A 21,354-nucleotide genomic window follows, 5' to 3' on the forward strand; every position below is an offset into this window, starting at 1 on the left:
GTGGTACATCATTGGCATGGACCACAGAAAGGCAGAGTGACTCCCTTTCCCTCTGGTCTCAGCGTGTCACTCATATGAAGGAAATACTGGTGGCTAAGGTGCATAAGAGCATCCAAGGCAGAGGCACAGTGGGGATGTAGTGCAGGAAAAAGTGGCCACCCTGTCAGCTATTACTTGCTCACTCACAATAATACGTCAAAGCCATGCTACGTCACAGAACAGTCTCCCCTGATGCAGGCCATGGCTAAAATTCTGCACTGGACTAAACGTTTTTTGGGAAGTGGCGGAATATAAGGAACATAAATAAATAAATAAATAAAGCAGTTGGCAGCAGAAACCACTGCACCATCCCAGGAGAAATTTTTGTGACATGCTATGTAACAGAGCTCATTGAGGACATGGTCACAGATGTGCTGATATATTGGGCACACAGAAGTCTGTGGTCTGGCCAGACTTGGCCAATATTATCTTTCTTACCCACCCACCAGAGTGCCCAGCAAACATGTCTTCTCAATGGCAGGGGACATCGTAAGCTCTCATCATTCAAGGTTGGAGCCAAAGTTGATGGAAAAGTTATTCTTTCAAAAATCAATCTGCCCTTGCTGGGTTTTCCAGAATTTTCATGTAAGTTCGAAGACAACTGAAAGCACCTTGGAGGTCTTGCTGCCATGCCCCTGATGCTCTTCCTTGAGGGTTTTGCTGCTTTGATACTACACCCTGGGGGGACGTACTGGCAGTCTGCCTTGCTGCCAAACCTGATATACTACCTTGATGATATTGTTGGTACTCTAACTTGCTGCCATATTCCTGTCACTACACCTTGGGGGACTTGCTGCCATTCTGCCATCCATGCCATTGATGCTACATCCTAGGGGTTTTGCTGGCATTCTGCCTTGCTGACATACGTCTAATGTACCACCTCAGGGGTCTTGCTACTACTCTGCCTTGCTGTGATCCATGCCAGTGATGTACTCACCCTGGGGGGTTGTCTTGTCACTCTGCCTTGCTGCGATCCATGTCAGTGATATACCACCTTGTGGGTCTTGTGGTCACTGCGATCTGTCACTGATGCTACACCTTGTTGGTCTTGTTGGCACTCTGCCTTGCTGCCATACTCATGATGCTACACCTTGGGGTCCTGCTGCCACTATAACTTGCTGCCAAGCCACTCACACTACACCTTCGGGGTTTAGACGCCTCTGTGCTGTGTGTTGCTTAGATCCAGCTTAGTTCTTCCACCCTACTTTTCTTGATTATAGTAGGGTGTTTTGTCCCCAAAATAAAATACCAGTTTCTCTTCTCATCCTACCACGTTTATGGTTCTTTGCGTTTTGCAGTACACCTTAAGGATCTTGACCTAGTTCTTCCACCCTGCTACTGGGGTGTTGTATTTCCAAAATAAAATGAAAAAACCAAAATAAAACATTTCTCCTCCTATCCCACTTCTTTCTTGGCTTTAAGCCTTTATGTCTATTGTCTGACCACTGTTACTACCCAGACTGCTCTTGGCTCTCTTATGGAGGTCCATATTCAAAGCCTAGCTAGCTAGGTAAGTTAGCTGGATAAACTTATCTGGTTAACGTAGCTGGAATATTTAGTGGAATGGCTGTACTGCTGAATATACCTGGAGAACTTTTGAGTTAGCTGGATAAATGTATCCAGCTAACTTTAGAGATGCTCAATAACAGGTCTAATTTATTCAACTAACTCAGGATAACAGAAATGGAAGACTGGCTCTATCACCGCTACTTTACAATATTTTTGGACTTTTAACTGCTTTGGCCACCTCAAGGGTGTTGCGTCCGGTCTCAGACAGCTTCGATCTCTGTGCCTCACCTTTCCTTTTCCTCAAGCTTTGGAAAGATGGCTTCTGCCGTGTCTTCGTGCCGCCCTCTCCGGAACGGCAACGGTGATGGTGTTCGCCATATTTCTCCTGAAGTCCTCCTAGTGCGCGCGTGCTCGCACCACCCACGTCTTTATCCACGTCATGGTGGGAACATCGGGGGCATCCCCCTCAAGTGACGTCTCGCCATCCGGTTATTTAGTCTGCCCTTCGTTTGCTAACACACTGAGTTAGCAAGGATTGGATTGGATTGGAATGCTTCCAGTATAAGCTGCTCTGCCACTTTCTTGCTGCCGTTGGAAGCTCTCTCTGCCCTTCGGGTTCATTCTACGCTAACCTGGGTACCCGCTCCTCGGGGGCCCTTATGCTTTCTTTCAGGTACCTATCTGGGACACCGGGTACTCGCTCCTCGAAGGCCCGCTCTCCCTGCCTTGGTGCCTGCAATTCAACTACTTCTGCCTGCCAGGATATCCATCTATACAGCTATCTACTTCAGTGAGTAATCTAACCTAACAGTCTGTCTCATCTTAAGCTCTGCGCTGGGAGCCTGCATCCAGGACTTCTTCTACCAACCTGCGTTGCCTATCATCTACTCAAGTGTGGGACTGGGTTCCTCTGCCGAGGACCCCTGAACTCTTCTACTGGGTTGTTTCACTACTGCCACCTCCTGGGCAGTACCACCAAGCTGTACAATAAAGACCAATTCTCTGTCTCTGCGTGTATAGTCTAGCCTAGTACTGCGGTTACTCACGAGGCTCCTCCCCGTGGGAGTGGCCATCACCGCAGTACCCAAGAATCCACTCAACACCTCAAAACCATAACAAAGGGGTGGGAAATGGGATCTCACAAAATCCCCGGGCATTTGTATTCCACTGGAGGGGTGGGAGAGTCAGAGAACAACACATGGGACCTTCATTGCATGGAGTGCTATGGAGTCATCTAAGCTGCATACAGCAGGTTAGTGAATTATGTGGTATTTTGCCCAGAGGGGAATAGATCAATAAGTTTGTACCTGATGTAATAAAGGGTAAAATAACTAGCTCAAAATCACATTAAACATCAGCAGGAACAGCAAGATTTGAACTCTGGCTTCTCTGGTTCTCACCTTAGTGCTCTAACCACTAAGCTACACTTCAAGGAGGACAATTTTCAAACAATTTTACCCAAGTAACTAAGAAGGTCTATCACACACTTATTTTCTTAACCATAAAAAATTGCCATCCTGGGTCAGACCAAGGGTCTATCAAGCCCAGCATTCTCTTTCCAACAGAGGCCAAACCAGGCCACAAGAACCTGGCAAGTACCCAAATACCAAGAAGATCCCATGCTACTGATGCCAGTAGTAGCAGAGGCCATTCCCTAAGTCAATCTGATTAAGAGCAATTAATGGACTTCTCCAAGAACTTATCCAAACCTTTTTTAAACCCAGTTACACTAACTGCACTAATCACATCCTCTGGCAATAAATTCCATAGCTTAATTGTGCGTTGAGAGAAAAAGAATTTTCTCCATTTAGTCTTAAAGGTGCTACTTGCTAACTTCATGGAGTGCCCCCTTGTCCTTCTATTATCCAAAAGTGTAAATAACCGATTCACATCTACTTGTTCAAGACCTCTCATGATTTTAAAGACCTCTATCATATCCCCCCTTAAGCCATCTCTTCTCCAAGCTGAACAACCCTAACCTCTTCAGCCTTTCCTCATAGGGGAGCTGTTCCATCCCCTTTATTATTTTGGTTGCCCTTCTCTGTACCTTCTCTATCGCAACTATAAATTTTTTTCAAGATGCGGCGACCAGAATTGTACACAGAATTCAAGGTGTGGTCTCACCGTGGAGCAATACAGAGGCATTATGACATTTTCCGTTTTATTAACCATTCCCTTCCTAATAATTCCTAACATTCTGTTTGCTTTTTTGATTGCTGCAGCACACTGAGCCATTGATTTCAAAGTATTATCCACTATGATGCCTAGATCTTTTTCCTGGGTATTAGCTCCTAATATGGAACCTAACATCATGTAACTACAGCAAGGGTTATTTTTCCCTATATGCAACATCTTGCACTTGTCCACATTAAATTCCATCTGTCATTTGGATGCCCAATCTTCCAGTCTTGCAAGGTCCTCCTGTAATGTATCACAATCCGCTTGTGAGTTTACTACTCTGAATAATTTTGTATCATCCGCAAATTTGATAACCTCAGTTATATTCCTTTCCAGATCATCTACCTTATAAATGGGCTCTGACCGACGGCCCGCAAATGCGCAGTAGAGAGCAGCTCTACCGCATATGCGCGGGCGAGCACGTCGGTCAGAGCCGAGCGTGCCCGAAAAAAAAAATGGCGCTGGGGCTGCAGGAGCGGCGGCGGTGAGAAGCAGGAGCAGCGGCAGCGAGAAGCAGGAGTGGGAGGAGCAGTAGCGGCGGCAGCGACGTCGAGCAGTAGCGGCGCCGCATGTGCGGGAGGGACCCCCCCCGGAGATCTTCCGTCTGCTGGTTGTGGATGATCTGAAAGGGGAGGGGATTGAGAGAGGGGGAGTGACTGAGGAGAGGGAGGAGAGAGTGAGGGGAGGAGAGAGTGAGGGGGGAGGAGAGAGTGAGGGGGGAGGGAGGAAGGGGGGAGGAGGGGGAGAGGGGGAGAGAAAGGAAGGGGAGGGGGAGGAAGAGGGGAGGGAGGGAGAATAGAGGGGGAGGGGGGAAGGGGAGAGGGAGGGAGGGAGGGAGACTAGAGGGAGGAGGGAGTGGGAAGGAAAGGACCGAAAATTTTTTTTTAAATGTAGCCTGTTGTTACGGGCTTAACGGCTAGTTTATAAATATATTGAAAAGCACGGGTCCCAGTACAGATTCCTGTGCACTCCACTATTTACTCTTTTCCACTGAGAAAATTGACCATTTAAGCCTACTCTCTGTTTCTTGTCTTTTAACCAGTTTGTAATCCACGAAAGGACATTGCCTCCTATCCCATGACTTTTTAGTTTTCTTAGAAGCCTCTCATGAGGAACTTTGTCAAATGCCTTCTGAAAATCCAAATACACTACTTCTACCAGGTCACCTTTACCCAGATGTTTATTAACCCCTTCAAAAAAAATGAAGCAGATTTGTTAGGCAAGACTTCCCTTGGGTAAATCCAAGTTGACTGTGTTCCATTAAACCATATCTTTCTATATGCTTTGTGATTTTGATCTTTAGAATAGTTTCCACTATTTTTCCCGGCACTGAAGTCAGGCTCACTGGTCTATAGTTTCCCGGATCGCACTTGGAGCCCTTTTTAAATATTGTGATTACATTGGCCACCCTCCAATCTTCAGGTACAATGGATGATTTTAATGATAGTTTACATATTTTAACTAATAGATCAGAAATTTCATTTTTGAGTTCCTTCAGTACCCTAGGATGTATACCATCTGGTCTAGGTGATTTGCTACTCTTTAGTTTGTCATTCTGGGCTACTACATCTTCCAGGTTCACAGTGATTTGGTTCAGTTCATCTGACTCATCACCCTTGAAAACCATCTCCAGAACTGGTATCTCTCCAACATCCTCATTAGTAAACACAGAAACAAAGAATTCATCTAGTCTTTCTGCAATGGCCTTATCTTCCCTAAGAGCTCCTATAACCCCTCGGTCATCTAATGGTCCAACCGACTCCCTCACAGGTTTCTTGCTTCGGATATATTTTAAAAGGTTTTTATTATGAGTTTTTGCCTCTATGGCTAACTTCATTTCAAATTCTCTCTTCGCTTGTCTTATCAATGTTTTACAGTTAACTTGACAATGTTTATGCTTTTTCCTATATTCTTCAGATGGATCCTTCTTCCAATTTCTGAAGGATGTTTTTTTGGCTAAAATAGCCTCTTTCACCTCACCTTTTAACCATGCCGGTAATCGTTTTGCCTTCCTTCATCCTTTCTTAATGCCTGGAATACATCTGGACTGCGCATCTAGGATTGTATTTTTAAATAATGTCCATACCTGTTGAACACTGAACCTTTGCAGCTGCACCTTTCAGTTTTTTTCTATTTTCCTCATTTTATCAAAGTTTCTCTTTTGAAACTTTAGTGTTAAGAGCTGTAGATTTACTTATTATCCCCCTTCCAGTTATTAGTTTAAATTTGATCATGTTATGATCACTATTACCATGTGGCCCCACCACAATTACCTCTCTCACTAAATCCTGCATTCCATTAAGAATTAAATCTAAAATAGCTACCTCTCTCATTGATTCCTGAACCAACTGCTCCATGAAGCAGTCATTTATTACATCCAGGAATTTTATGTCTTTTGCAAGTCCTGATGTTACATTTACCCAGTCAATATTGGGGTAATTGAAATCTTCCATTATTATACTGCCAAATTGGTTAGCTTCCCTGATTTCTATTAGCATTTCATCATCTGTCTGACCATTTTGTCCAGGTGGACAGTAGAATACTCCTATCACTATACTCTTACCCAACACACATAGGATTTCTACCCATATAGATTCTACTGAGCATTTAGTTTCTTATATTATCTTTATCCTGTTGGATTCTATACCCTCCCGGATATAAAGTGCCACACCCCCACCAAGTTGATGTACAAATTTTGAATATCTGTGATCAGCATCAAAAAATCTATTTGGAACACCAAAAAGCTTGAAGGAAACAAAAACTTTGTTTACCAGTGTAACCTGCTTATCAGTTGAGATGGATAATTTGGAATTTTTCAACTCTGTCTGCTCATTATTTAACAGCAACTGGGCAACTTTTGCTTTTATTGCAACCTCTCTATCGGCAAATCCTAACTTCCCTGTTGAGTTACTATCCTTCAAAGATACATTATTCGAAATCATGTGCTCCTGACTGTAGGCTTTCACCCATTACCTGCTTTAAAAGTTGCTCTATCTCCTTTTTAAAGGTTAGTGCCAGCAACTTGGCTCCATCCTGGTTAAAGTGAAGCCCATCCTTTCAGAAAAGGTTCCCCTTCCCCAAAATACTGCCCAGTTTCTAACAGAGGTAAAGCTATCTTTCCCTGTACCATTGTCTCATCCACATATTGAGACTTCGGAGCTCTGCATGCCTCTGGGGTCCTGCAAGTGGAAAGGAAAGCATTTAAGAATGCTATCCTAGAGGTTCTGGATTTCAGCTTTCAACCTAAAATCCAAAATGTGGCTTCCAGAAACTCTTTCCTGAATCTTCCTATGTCATGGGAAGACTGGAGGGTGGCCAATGTAACCCCAATATTTAAAAAAGGCTCCAGGGGTGATCCGGGGTAACTATAGACCAGTGAGCCTAACTTCAGTGCCGGGAAAAATAGTGGAAACTATCCTCAAGATCAAAATTGTAGAGCATATAGAAAGACATGATTTAATGGGACACAGTCAACATGGATTTACCCAAGGGAAGTCTTGCCTAACAAACCTGCTTCATTTTTTTGAAGGGGTTAATAAACATGTGGATAAAGGTGAACCGGTAGATGTAGTGTATTTGGATTTTCAGAAGGCGTATGACAAAGTCCCTCATGAGAGGCTTCTACGAAAACTAAAAAGTCATGGGATAGGAGGCGATGTCCTTTCGTGGATTACAAACTGGTTAAAAGACAGGAAACAGAGAGTAGGACTAAATGGTCAATTTTCTCAGTGGAAAAGGGTAAACAGTGGAGTGCCTCAGGGATCTGTACTTGGACCGGTGCTTTTCAATATATATATCAATGATCTGGAAAGGAATACAATGAGTGACGTTATCAAATTTGCAGATGATACAAAATTATTCAGAGTAGTTAAATCACAAGCAGACTGTGATACATTACAGGAGGACCTTGCAAGACTGGAAGATTGGGCATCCAAATGGCAGATGAAATTTAATGTGGACAAGTGCAAGGTGTTGCATATAGGGAAAAATAACCCTAGCTGTAGTTACACGATGTTAGGTTCCATATTAGGAACTACCACCCAAGAAAGAGATCTAGGCGTCATAGTAGATAATACATTGAAATCGTCAGCTCAGTGTGCTGCAGCAGTCAAAAAAGCAAATAAAATGTTAGGAATTATTAGGAAGGGAATGGTTAATAAAACGGAAAAAGTCATAATGCCTCTATATCGCTCCATGGTGAGACCACACCTTGAATACTGTGTACAATTCTGGTCGCCGTATCTCAAAAAAGATATAGTTGCAATGGAGAAGGTACAGAGAAGGGCAACCAAAATGATAAAGGGGATGGAACAGCTCCCCTATGAGGAAAGGCTGAAGAGGTTAGGGCTGTTCAGCTTGGAGAAGAGACGGCTGAGGGGGGATATCATAGAGGTCTTTAAGATCATGAGAGGTCTTGAACGAGTAGATGTGACTCGGTTATTTACACTTTCGAATAATAGAAGGACTAGGGGGCATTCCATGAAGTTAGCAAGTAGCACATTTAAGACTAATCGGAGAAAATTCTTTTTCACTCAACGCACAATAAATCTCTGGAATTTGTTGCCAGAGGATGTGGTTAGTGCAGTTAGTGTAGCTGGGTTCAAAAAAGGTTTGGATAAGTTCTTGGAAGAGAAGTCCATTAACTGCTATTAATCAAGTTTACTTAGGGAATAGTCACTGCTATTAATTGCATCAGTAGCATGGGATCTTCTAGGTGTTTGGGTAATTGCCAGGTTCTTGTGGCCTGGTTTGGCCTCTGTTGGAAACAGGATGCTGGGCTTGATGGACCCTTGGTTTGACCCAGCATGGCAATTTCTTATGTTCTTATGTTCTTATGCACCTTCCTATGTCATATACCAAGACAGCTGGCTCCTCCACAGCACTATCTAAAATCCAATCTATGTGACGCGTGAGATCACCATCTTTGCACCAGACAGGCAAGTTACAAAGCCTTCATCCTTCACTGCCTCAGGTGCATACTTAGGAGTTAATTTTCAAAATGGTTTCACACACAAAAATAGCATATATGAGAATATATACTATTTTATAAACACTGAGCCTCTGAATTTTTCATTATGTGCATGCATTCTATGGAGGGGGGGGTTAAGTGGTATGCACAGTAGTTGCTATATTTTAATGAAATATACATGTGCACATTAGCAAACTTATTTGTTAACTTTCACATCTAATTGATTTGTGCATGTGAAATCGGAGTTGTCTGTTATATGCAGATTTTGGGTAGAAAGTTTGGGTGAACTGGTAGGTGCTCAGGGTGAAGTGCTAGAAAAATCTAGATGAACTGGTGGAGGTATCGTTGAACTAGTGATTTTAAGCATGCAAGTACTTCTGGTGTAAAAATAGGCTTCCAACGTTAGTAGTGAAGTAATGCTGGAAACATCCGGGATTGTTGAGTATAGTGTCCCCAGTAGGACAACAGGGCTTTGTTTAAAGGTAATGGCTGGGTGGGGAGAGTGTCATTATGGCGTGGGGGAGAGAGAGTGGCTGTAGGGAGAGGCAGAAGAGGCAAATTGTAAATGTTTTAAGCAGGGAGGGTGGGGGGAGGCCAGAGTCAGTAGTAATTGGTGTCACAGGAATTTAAAATATTTTTTTTTCTGTTTCCCCACCTTTTTAAGAGACAGTGGAGGAAGGAGGGGGTAGAGACATAGTGGTGGTAGAGGGGCAGGCATCAGGCCGGAAGGCCCCCGACTTGTGAGTTTGTTTTTTTTTTTTTTTTTTTTTTTTTTTTAAAGTTGTGCTTCTTACCCGGACATCATTGAAGATACCCGAGTAAGTAGCGAGTTATCCAGCCTCATGGATATAACTGCCATGTTCAACCAATGGCTGGTTAGGATTAAAGTTATTCGGCTATGTGTAGCTGGATAACTAAACAAGTATATTCAGCAGGATAAACATCCCGCTGAATATACTGGACAAGTTATATGGCTAACTTTAACCAGATGACTTGTCCACTAAATGGCCAACTGAATATTGGCCTTGATAATTTTAAAAGGCCAGTGCACATTAATTAGGGGATGTGTGAAAAAGTTGGGCTCATGTACGCTGAGCAGATTTTAAAAGCTGCCGGACATTCATGAATCGCCCGCAGTGCGCACATTTACAAAGTTTTCAAAACAGGGCAGGGTATGATCTGGGTGGGGCATGGGCATTTCAGGGCGCGAACCAGAGATGTGCGTGTAAATACTTACGTGACCCACTGAGGCCCCCTACTACGTAACTTTATTCTGCTATGGATGTCATATAAGTAAACATTTTAAGAAAACTAGGAGACCTGTGGGGTTTTAAGGGTCGGAGCTAACTAGGATAAGTGAAGGCTATTAAACTAGGGAGTTTTGGAGGACCCCTCTCTTAACTGGGCAAACTGAGGATGAACTGGAAAAACTGGGAATGGCATCAACATGCATGCCTTTTAAAATTCCCTGATTTACATGATAGAAGTGGAATTTATGCACTCATATACCTGCCCACTTAAAATTTGGCACACATTTGCAGTCGGCCAAGATATTTTATGGCATGCACGCATATACGAGCACATGTTATAAAATATCCACATCTCTGGTGGGGACCAATGCATGCGCGCAAATGTGTGCCCATGTGCCAGTTTGAAAATTACCGTCTTAGATGCGCATGGATAAATGGACGTTAGCACACCTATGCCAGAATTTTAAATAGTCCGCACACATGCATGTGTACTATTTAAAATACGCCTAATGCGCGTATGTGTGCTCCTAATTTTAGGCATTTAAATTTGAGTAAATGTTATACGTGTATTTTACTTAGGACTTTGCTAGCTTTTGCATGTGCAGAGGACTGGATTTTAAAAAATGCGCGCATGAAGGACATTCACAGTTTTACTAATTCATCCACCAGTTTGCCCAGTTTATCTCTATGTTATCCATACCCCTCTGGTTCATAGTAACATAGAAATGACGGCAGAAGACGACCAAATGGCCCATCCAGTCTGCCCAGCAAGCTATGCACATTTTTTTCTCATACTTGTCTGTTACTCTTGGCTCTTAGTAACCTTTTGGTTCTATTTCCCTTCCACCCCCACCATTAATGCAGAGAGCAGTGTTGGAACTGCATCTATGTGTAATATTTAGCTTAATTAGTTAGGGGTAGTAACCGCCGCAATAAGCAAGCTACACCCATGCTTATTTGTTTTCCCAGACTATGTAATTCAGTCCTTTTTGGTTGTTGTCTGTATATAGATCCACTTTTCTTCATTCCCCCTGCCATTGAAGCAGAGAGTTATGCTGGACATGCATTGAAAGTGAAGCATCAGACTTTCTCCCCTGCCGTTGAAGCAGAGAGCCATGGCTAGATGTGTGTGAAGCATCAGTCTTTCTCCCCTGCCGTTAAAGCAGAGAGCTATGCTGGATATGCGTAAAGTATCAGTCTTTCTCCCCTGCCGTTGAAGCAGAGAGCTATGCTGGATATGCGTAAAGTATCAGTCTTTCTCCCCTGCCATTGAAGCAGAGAGCTATGCTGGATATGCGTAAAGTATAAGTCTTTCTCCCCTGCCGTTGAAGCAGAGAGCTATGCTGGATATGCGTAAAGTATCAGTCTTTCTCCCCTGCCGTTGAAGCAGAGAGCTATGCTGGATATGCATTGAAAGTGAAGTATCAGGCTTATTTGGTTTGGGGTAGTAACCGCCGTAACAAGCAAGCTACTCCCTGCTTTTTTGTGAATGCAATTCCTTTTTTCCACATTCATTCACGTCCTCTAGACTTTATGGATCCACAGTGTTTATCCCACGCCCCTTTGAAGTCCTTCACAGTTTTGGTCTTCACCACTTCCTCTGGAAGGGCATTCCAAGCATCCACCACCCTCTCCGTGAAGAAATACTTCCTGACATTGGTTCTGAATCTTCCTCCCTGGAGCTTCAAATCGTGACCCCTGGTTCTGCTGATTTATTTCCGACGGATAAGGTTTGTCGTTGTCTTTGGATCATTAAAACCTTTCAAGTATCTGAAAGTCTGTATCATATCACCTCTGCTCCTCCTTTCCTCCAGGGTGTACATATTTAGATTCTTCAATCTCTCCTCATAAGTCATTCAATGAAGACCTTCTACCTTTTGGTTCATCTACCTGCACTCCCCCCATTTTATCCAGACCCCTCACCCAGTCATATTTGGCCTATAATGATTTTTGTACAGACTTACACTTGATCAAGAACAGAAGTAAATATACACAGGTAAGAGCCTGACGTGCACTGCATTTGCTGGATTTAAATATTTACGCATGTAAATTTTAGCCCTGCCCCGAAATGCTCTTAACATGCCCTAACTCTGCCCCTTTTGCCTGTGCGTTCCTGTTGCTCATCCACACGCAAACGCATGTTATTTGGCCATTTTAAAATACAAGTTGCTCAAGCTTGGCCCAGATACATGCGTATATGGGCCTTTTAACACAAGTAACTCTTTTAAAACTGTCTCCTTAGATTGTAAGCCTTCTGGGGATAGGGAAATACCTACAGAACCTGCATGTACCTCACCTTGAGCTACCAGTGAAAATGCATTATCTAAATACAAGTAAATAAAACAAAAATAAAAAAATGTATTTATTTTAAAATATTTATTAGATGCCCTTTCTATGTTCAGAGTGGGTAATAAATAAATCCTCATCTGTGATTGATGGTACGAGCTTTGTACGTGCAGATGCAAAATCCATGGGCACTGAAATACCTGTGGCACCAATAGGCTTCGAATTTTCAAAGCAAAACTTTGTGGAGAGTTTTCCCTTGAAAATTTGCTTGTACCCACAGGCCTCCAGGCAGTGTATCTTTTAAAAAAAATTGTTTCCTAAATGTGTAAAACCAACATTTTCCTTACAGTTAAGCAAAGTCCTCAGCTCAGTGTGCTGCAGTAGTCAAAAAAACAAATACAATATTAGGAATGATTTGAAAAGTAATGGAGAATAAAGCAGAAAATATTATTTTGCCTCTGTATCGATCCATACGGCAACTGCACTTTGAGTATCGTGAGCAGTTCTGTTGGCACCATCTCAAAAGACATAGTATAACTAGAAAAGGTGCAGAGAAGGGCAATAAAAATGATAAAGGGAATGCAATGGCTCCCCTATGAAGGGAGATGGTTGAGAAGGGATGATAAAAGTTTATATAATCATGAGTGGGATGGAACGGGTAAATAGGGGGTTATTTACCCTTTTAAATAACAACAACCAGCAGATTTAAAACAAATCAAAGAAAGTACTTTTTCACTCAACACACAATCAAGTTGTTGAATCTTCGACTGGAAGATATGGTCACGGCAACTAGCACAGCAGGGCTTAACAGAGGTTTGGACAAATGCCTGGAGGAAAAGTCCATGAAAATGGAAGACTAGGGAAAGCCATTGCTATTCTTTGTAGTGAATAAGAAGAAATAGATCTGTGGCTTAGGCCAGCCACTGTCATAGACAGGATGCTGGTCTTGGTGGACCTGGTCTGAGCCAGCACGGCATACCTTATGTTCTTACATAACGTACACAGTACCTGATGAAAAACAAAGCAGGTAAGAGTATTCTGTTCTCAGAGAGGACAGAGATATCTTCATAGAACATGCTTGCTGTGTTTAATTTTCTCTAGTGTTTAAGCTAAAATGTAATCAATTGTTCTTAGCAGAAAAAGAAAGCATTCAAAGAAACAACCTTGCACTCTTATCCATGCTTGAATTTACAAGTTTTACCTTAATTCGGGATAAACGTTCTCTAGGTACCAATTGAAGGGCTTGCAGCTTAGTTTCTTTTTTAATTCAAGACGGCTCTGGATGCTAAAGAGAAGTAAAAAAAAAGTTGTTTAGAAATCAAAAGGTTACAATATATTTCATTAAAACATAATTCCCTATGATAGATGTGATGTTGCAAGAGAAGCTGCAGTTTCATATAGAACGAAATCCAGCTCATGAACAATTTGACTGAATGCATATATTTTCAGAATCTCTTATATACAAAATCTATTGCAACATCAAAATACCACCTAACAGTTGATAAGCAGCAAAGCCATTTGGTTTTTTTTTTTTGCCTCTTGCAGGAACAATTCAGTGCCTATCTGCTCCTAATTCCAAATTCATCCCTACCTCCACCAGTTTCAGAATGAACTGTGTATTAAAACTACTAGAACTCAGGACAGAATCCCACTGTCTAGGAAACCTATACATCAATTACACATACTGTTGTCCACAGTTTCAGAATGCATGCCCATTGTCCAAACGTACCAGGGAGTAATAAAGAGAGGAAATGCACAGCACTGAATGAAGAGGTAAAATAGATTTTAATGAATAATCTAGGTACCTTTTTAGAATATATTATGTAGTGATTGTATTGCTGTATGTATTCTGAATGTATAATTTGTTACCTGAACACTGCCTAGAGAAGTCTGGTTACTACCAAATACATAAATAAATAAATTCCACTGTAATTGCTGTGCCTAAACGCATTCAAACCATGCAGAAATAAAGATCAGTTTACTAGAGACTTTTCATTTTATATTTATAGAAGAAAAACACACAGGGGTTAATATTCAGAACCTAGTCAGATATCTAAGTTAGCTGGATAGATATATCAGGCTAACTTAGGTGGGATATTCAGTAGCACATAGTAAGCTTTACTTAGATGGATAAGTTATCCATCTAAGGATGAATAGCACTACTTAGCAGGATAACTTATCCAGCTAAGTGGCGCCACCCCGATATGCTCACCACAACTTAACCGGCTAACCAGATAAGGAGAAACTACTACTTACCTGATAATTTCCTTTCCTCTAAGAAGGTAGGCCAATCCACACAGCACCTCTACCAGCAGATGGAGACAGAGTAAAGCTGAAGTCACAGACATATAGTCCTGCCTGGACATCAGCCCGCCAGTATTCTCTGGAAAATCCAAACTGTGGGGAAAATAATTATACTTGAACATGACTATTAATAGTTAACCACTCATGCTTCCAACCAATTGGGAACATTGAGCTCAGACAAAAGAATTAACATTCACTAAACTGAGGGGCTGGTTTGACACTTACCAGTCCTTCAACAAATAAACAGGAACAACACTCTGCATATAAAGGATGAACTAAAAGGCAAATTGGCAGCTGAGGGCAGGTTGGGCTTGGCCTACCTTTCTTAGAGGAAAGGAAATTATCAGGTAAGTAGTAATTTCTCCTTCCTTTGCACTCGGGCAGGCAAATCCACATAAGTGGGATGTATGAAACCTACTCCCGAACAGGTCAGGAGGCTGCCCGTGGTCCGGTCAACACCGCATGTGCGAATATAGTGTCGTCCTGATCCCGAACAACCAAATGGTAATGCTTGGAAAAGGAGTATAAGGAGGACCACGACACTGCTCAGCAAATCTCGACAGGAAACAATAATCAAAGCTCTGCCCACGAAACCGACTGAGCCCTAGTGGAACACGCTCTAACTTGTTTAGGCAAAGGAATCTCGGCATCCATATAGGCGGCCGTGATGATTTCCTTAACCCAACGGGCTATAGTTGCTCGTGTTACCGGTTCACCCTGTTACCTCCACCATGGAGCACAAGCAGGCGATAAGACTTCCTAACCTCCAAGTACTGCATCAGATGTTGCTTGACATCCAAGGTATCCAAGAGACAATACTTACTCTTATTCCTATCTTTCCAGTGTGAGAAGGGAAACAAACTTATTAAAATGAAACTCTGAAACCACTTTCGGCAAAAAAGGAAGGTACAGTCTGCAGCTGTACCACCTCCAGAGTAACCTGCAGAAATGACTCACAGCAAGAAAGAACCTGCAGTTCGGAAAACCGACATACTAAACAGACTGCCATGAGAAAAACTGTCTTCAAAGTAAGTAGCCATAAGGAGAGGCCATGCACAGGTTGAAAATTAGGATGTGCCAAGAAATTCAAGACCAGATTAAGGTCCCACAGAGGCACCGGCAGCCGCAAGAGAGGACAAAGATGCTTAACGCGCTTCACAAACTGGCATGAAAAGACAAAGGCCCACTATTGACTCGCCCCCTATAACAAATGAGAGCTGCCACTTGAACCTTCAAGGTGTTAAAGGCCAAGCCTTTAAGCAATCTTTCCTGTAGAAATTCCAAAATCAATTGAATTTCCACTTTGAGAGGCTGAGAACTTCGCCCCTCTCACCAGGCCTCGAAAACTCTCCAAACTCTAACATAAGCCAGAGGTGTAGAAAGTTTTCTGGCTCAGAGCAAAGTGGAAACCACACTTCAACAATTGAGCCCTCTCAAGAGCCAAATCGTAAGACAAAATTGATCTGGATCATCATGGAGTAAATGATCCCTGCCGCAACAGATTCTTTCCAAGTGGCAGTCTGAGAGGACTCTCAACAGCAGCTTCTGCAGGCCAGCATACCATGGTCTCCGGGGCCAATCAGGAGCCATCATAAGTACAGTTTTGGTATGGCTTGCAATCTTTTGAATGATTTTGCCTATCAGTGGCCAGGGCAGGCAGGCATATTACACCCTGCTCTGTGGCCACACCTGAATGAGAGCATCAATACCCAGTGCTTTCAGATGTCTTCTGCAACTGAAGAGTTGCGGAACTTGTGTTGCCAGAGGTTGCCAGCAAATCCAGATACAGGCGCTCCCAGCATGCCACTATGAGCTGAAAAGCTTTGTCTGCTAGCTCCCACTCTCCTGGGTCCAAGCTCTGCCTTCTGGGAAAGTCAGCCCTTACATTGTCCTTCTGGCAACGTGGGAGGCAGATATGTCTTGAAGATGCTGCTCTGCCCATTCCATAAGTGCATCTATCTCCTCCGACACCTATTGGCTTCTGGTTCTGCCCTTATCACTGATGTAATCCACTGTCTATGCATTGTCTGACATTATCCTGACTGCTTGAGCCTCTAGACGCTCGGTGAACCTCAAGTACACCAGCCAAACTGCACGTGCTTCCAATCAATTGATGCTCCATTGATGCTCCTTGGCCCTCCAGTGACCTTGCACCAGTAACTCCTGACAGACAGCCCCCAACCCAGAAGGCTCACAGCTGTCGTGAGCACTAAACAATTCAGTGTCTCGAAGGAAACTCCTTTCCTGAGATGATTTATTTGTAAACAACACTGCAAGTGGACGCTCCTCCCCAATGGCAATTGAAGCTTCACCATGTAATTCTGTGACTGCGGACTCCACCGTAAAAGCAATGTGTGTTGAAGAGACCGCATGTGTGTCCTCACTTAGGGGACAACCTCCAACGTGGCTGCCATCAAACCCAGGACCTGTAGCTAAGTCCACACCATCGGGTGAATAGTCTTTCTTAGGATTTGAACTTGAGCAATCAACTTCTGAATGCATCTTTCTGGCAGAAATACTCTGCCCTGCCTCATATTGAAATGAATGGCGAGATACTACAATGTCTGATATGGCTGTAAGCTGCTCTTGGCCAAGTTCACTACTCAGCCTAGTTCTTGCAGTAAGGAGACCACCTTGCGAGAAGCCAGACGTCTCTCTTCCACGCTCTTGGTCTGAATCAACCAGTCATCCAAATACGGATGAACCAGAATTCCTGTCCTTATGCAAGGATGCCGCTACAACCACCATGACCTTGGAAAAGGTGCTGGGGCCAGCCAGAAGGGAAAGGTCTGAAACTGATGACATCCCAGGACAGCAAACCACAGGAACCGTTGATGTTCCTGGCAAAAGGGAATATGCAGATATGTCTCCGTCAGATCCAGAGACGTGAGAAATTCGCCTGACTGCACTGCCATTATTATGGAGTGCATTCAGAAGTGAGCCACCCATATATATCAATTGACTCCTTTGAGATCCAGGATGGGCTGGAAAGGACCCCTCCTTTTTGGGTACGACAAAATAAACGGAATTGTGGCCTGTATGTTCTTGTGATTCAGGAACAGGAATTATGGCCTTCAATTCTAACAGCCTCCTTAAGGTAGCCTCCACTGCCACCCTCTTCTATAGGGAGTTGCAGGGAGAGATCATAAAGGCATGCAGAAGAATGTGAAGAAACTCTAGAGCATCGCCATCCCTTATCACTTCCAGGACCCATCTCTGATAAAAGTGAGATAGATGTCCACTTATCTCCTGCACTAGCAGGTGAGTCCATACATCTTCATTGTGAAGATCAAGGTGCTGCGCTCCTGGAGCCCTCATCCTTCTGAGAATTTGGGGCTGAGATCTACTGAAAGGACGAGGCCTCTAAGTAGTTGCTCCCCTATAAGAGTGAAAATGCCTGTAATCTCTAGAGTGGTCTCTTGCCCCCAAAGGATGCGATGTTGTCTTTTTATCCACCAGCAAACGAAGAACCTATGATTATTCCCATCTAGTTTCCATTTTCTTCAACTCGCTGCCAAATAAAATAAAACGCTTAAAGGGTAACTTTGTGAGATTGGACTAGGAAATTGTGTCTGCCGACCAATTTTGCATCACAGCTGACACCTAGCTGCTATCACAGAAACCACCCCTCTTGGTGGCAGTATGAACAAGGTCAAAGCCTGCATCTGCTAAGAAGGTGGCTTCTGGTTCCATTACAGCTTTGCTATCTGACCCCGCTGCCTCAGTCTCCTGAGAGAGATGCAGACTAGCCCAAGCAAAAAGAAGCAATTTGCAAATTCACTGTCATGGCCTCAAAGGGCTGCTTAAGGATAGCCTTAATTCTCCTATCCTGAAAGAGCTGCCCCTCTTTCCACTGGAATGGAGGTCCACTTGGTAACAGAACACACAAGCATATCCACCTTCATGAAACACAACTGTTCCCTTGCCTTTGGATCCAAAGCCACTAAAGCACCTCCCCCCTTTAAAATTGCCTCTGGAGTACTAAATTCAAGGTCAATCAACTCTTGAATTGCAGCCAGGAGGGGAAAGAAACATGACGCTTTGCATAGGGTGACCAATATGGGGTTCTTTTTTTGCTCACTCGTAGAGTCACCCCCAGCTACACCAAGCATATTCAGATTCTGAGATAACAGACTGGGCAACTCGTCTCTATGAAAGAAATGGAGCAGAGTTTTGTGTGGTTCTAAATCCAGGGAGATTTCCCCCTCTTGCAGGGAGGAGAAATCCAATATCCCGTCAGAGTCATCTGACATATCCTTATCCACATCCTACTAAACATCATCAGGGACTGCTTCACCGCGGTGCTTGCAAGCAGTGGCAGACAAGTGGGAACCTCTAGTACACAAACCCAATTTAGAAGGTATTGCTGTTGCTTTTGGGCGACCCTGCAGAAAGGTCTGTAGTCCCTGGAAAAATTCCGCCCAGGAAAAGGAGGACGGATCCACACCAGGCCCCATAGGCCCAAATTGGATGCTTTCCGACAGAACATCCCCTGAAGAAGTCTCTGTCATCAGGTAAACAGAAAAAGGGGACACCAATGTTGTGTTGCCTTCAGCCCCACTCCCCTCTGTCCAAGGTGAAGGACCAGTGTCAGCAAAATCAGTAGGAGGCAAATCACCTCAAGCACCCAGGCAGTACTTACACAGACTCACTGAAATCCCTGGTTGTCTTACCATTATATGGCAAGCAGCACAGATTGCTAGACTTCTTAGTCACTGGTGCCATACTTTCCCACACTGAGTTGAATGCAGTTTCTTGCGAGCCTAAAATAAGGTACATGCTCAAAAAAGTGCTCAAAAAAGTACTCACACAGGACAACCCGATGCGTATGCACTCATGTAGGCACGCATGTGTGCACCATCACTACACCGCTGCACAGTGAGAATACACACACAGAAGTGCGCGGGAAAAAAATGCCACTGTGGTCTACCAATCGGGAGATGCATATCCACCATCTACTGGTGGGCTGATGTCAGAGCAGGGCTAAATGTCTGTGATGTCAGCTTTACTCCATCTCTATCTGATATTAGAGGTGCATAACCTACTTGCGTGGACTGGTCTGCTTGAGTGCAGAGGAAGTGACTATTCAGCTATCTAGCACCCGCTGAATATAACTGGATATTCAGCAACTGCTAGATAGCCAGATAAATCTTACTTATCTGGCTATCTGGAGTCTGAATATCAACAACACAATAAGTGAGAATATTAGGACAAGGAAAGAAAGAATCACTGACAGCAATGGCCAGTAATTTATGGGAGAAGAGAAAGGCAACTCACTTGCCATAAGGTACATTTCTGGCTGAAGGTACTGCAGCATAATAGAAATTTTTGTACTTGTCCATCCAAACTTCTGCCGCTCTACGGGTATTTCTAGAAGAAAAATGGCATTGTTTTGTTTTGTTTTTTTAAGGTGCATGGAATTTTAGTCAAAATTGCATAGTTTTATTATTATTGTATACTGCTAAGAGCTATACTTACATATGCAGACATGAGAAATAAATACATAAATAAAGGTGACTTGATCTTGTGAATTCTAGACTTGCCTCTTAGAGATTTTTTTCAGTCTGTAATTAAAACTCCATGGGCTGTACTGAGCCAAAGTATAATAATAATTCTTAGCACTCTAAAAACACTGGAACAATAATGTATTTTATACTCCCCTGCTCCCTAAACATTTTATTTGAAAGAGTTAAAAGATACAGAAGCAAATGTATACCAACTTGTGGGGCTTCTATGGGTTATGTTGCAGATCTGTTCCTCATATGCCATTATTTATTTAAAATATTTATAACCCGCAAATTATACAATTAATTTGTTCTAAGTGGGTAATAATCAATACATACATAATAAAACATCATAAATATACAGAATAAAAACTAGAACACAAAACCACAAGTTTAAAATCTGAATATCTATACATAAACTGAAATACCAAACAACCTCTAATGCTTGAAAAACTAAAAATCTTTGACTTGTATTATAAAATCTTTATAACTTTGGATTGCCTGCAAGTGTTCTGGAAGCGAATTCTATACAGTTGAGCCTGCAACAGAAAACATGTTTTATGAAACCTATAGGTCAGGGGTCGGGAACCTTTTTGGATGAGAGAGCCATGAACGCCACATATTTTACAATGTAATTCTGTGAGAGCCATACTAACTACAACCCCCCACCCTCCTGACTCCCCCAAGACCTACCAAATTCATTTACTACAACCCCCTACTCTCCTGACGCCCCCAAGACCTGCCAAATTAATTTACTACAACCCCCCATCCTCCTAAACCCCTCCCCCCAAGACTTGCCAAAAGTCCCTGGTGATCCAGCAGGGGTCCAGGGCTCGCAGACAAATCTTTAATAAAAAAGTAAAAATCTAACAAAACCCCCCACCCTCCTGACGCCCCCCCAAGACCTCCAAAATTAATTTACTACAACCCCCACCCTCCTGACCCCCTCAAGACCTGCCAAAAGTCCCTGGTGGTCCAGCAGGGGTCCGGGAGTGATCTCCTGGACTTGGGCTGTCGGCTTCATCTCCCAAATTTCTCTCATCAGTTACATGTCACTTTAACTTCTCCCTTCCCCTATCTTCCCATCAGTGTTCTTTAAGGATATTACAATTCGTCCCTTCTCGTTCCCCTTTTACCCTCCCTGCCCAAGGCACGCTACCTTTATTTTATTCTAATTTTAATTAATAATTTGTTTTTAGCTAGTTATCATCTAGCTATTTAGTCAAATTTATGTATTTAAGTTTATTTTAGTTATATTTTATTTTTATTTTATTTTTAACATGTTGTAAACCGTTTTGATAAAATTTTATTTTAA

General features: G+C 43.0%; 1 protein-coding gene across 1 annotated transcript in view; it reads right to left on the reverse strand.

Moving 5' to 3' along the window:
* The window catches only part of GALNT2 (polypeptide N-acetylgalactosaminyltransferase 2), a 463,548-nt gene that overhangs the window by 65,199 nt on the left and 376,995 nt on the right, over positions 1–21,354 (reverse strand). The window contains exons 12-13 of the mRNA XM_029594179.1: positions 19,813–19,905; positions 13,433–13,516 (exon numbers count right to left, since the gene is read on the reverse strand). Of these exons, the coding sequence (XP_029450039.1) occupies positions 13,433–13,516; positions 19,813–19,905 (177 nt within the window). The remainder of the gene's footprint in view (positions 1–13,432; positions 13,517–19,812; positions 19,906–21,354) is intronic.

The sequence above is a fragment of the Rhinatrema bivittatum genome, chromosome 3 (genome assembly GCF_901001135.1).
Source record: "Rhinatrema bivittatum chromosome 3, aRhiBiv1.1, whole genome shotgun sequence".
NCBI classification, from domain to species: domain Eukaryota; kingdom Metazoa; phylum Chordata; class Amphibia; order Gymnophiona; family Rhinatrematidae; genus Rhinatrema; species Rhinatrema bivittatum.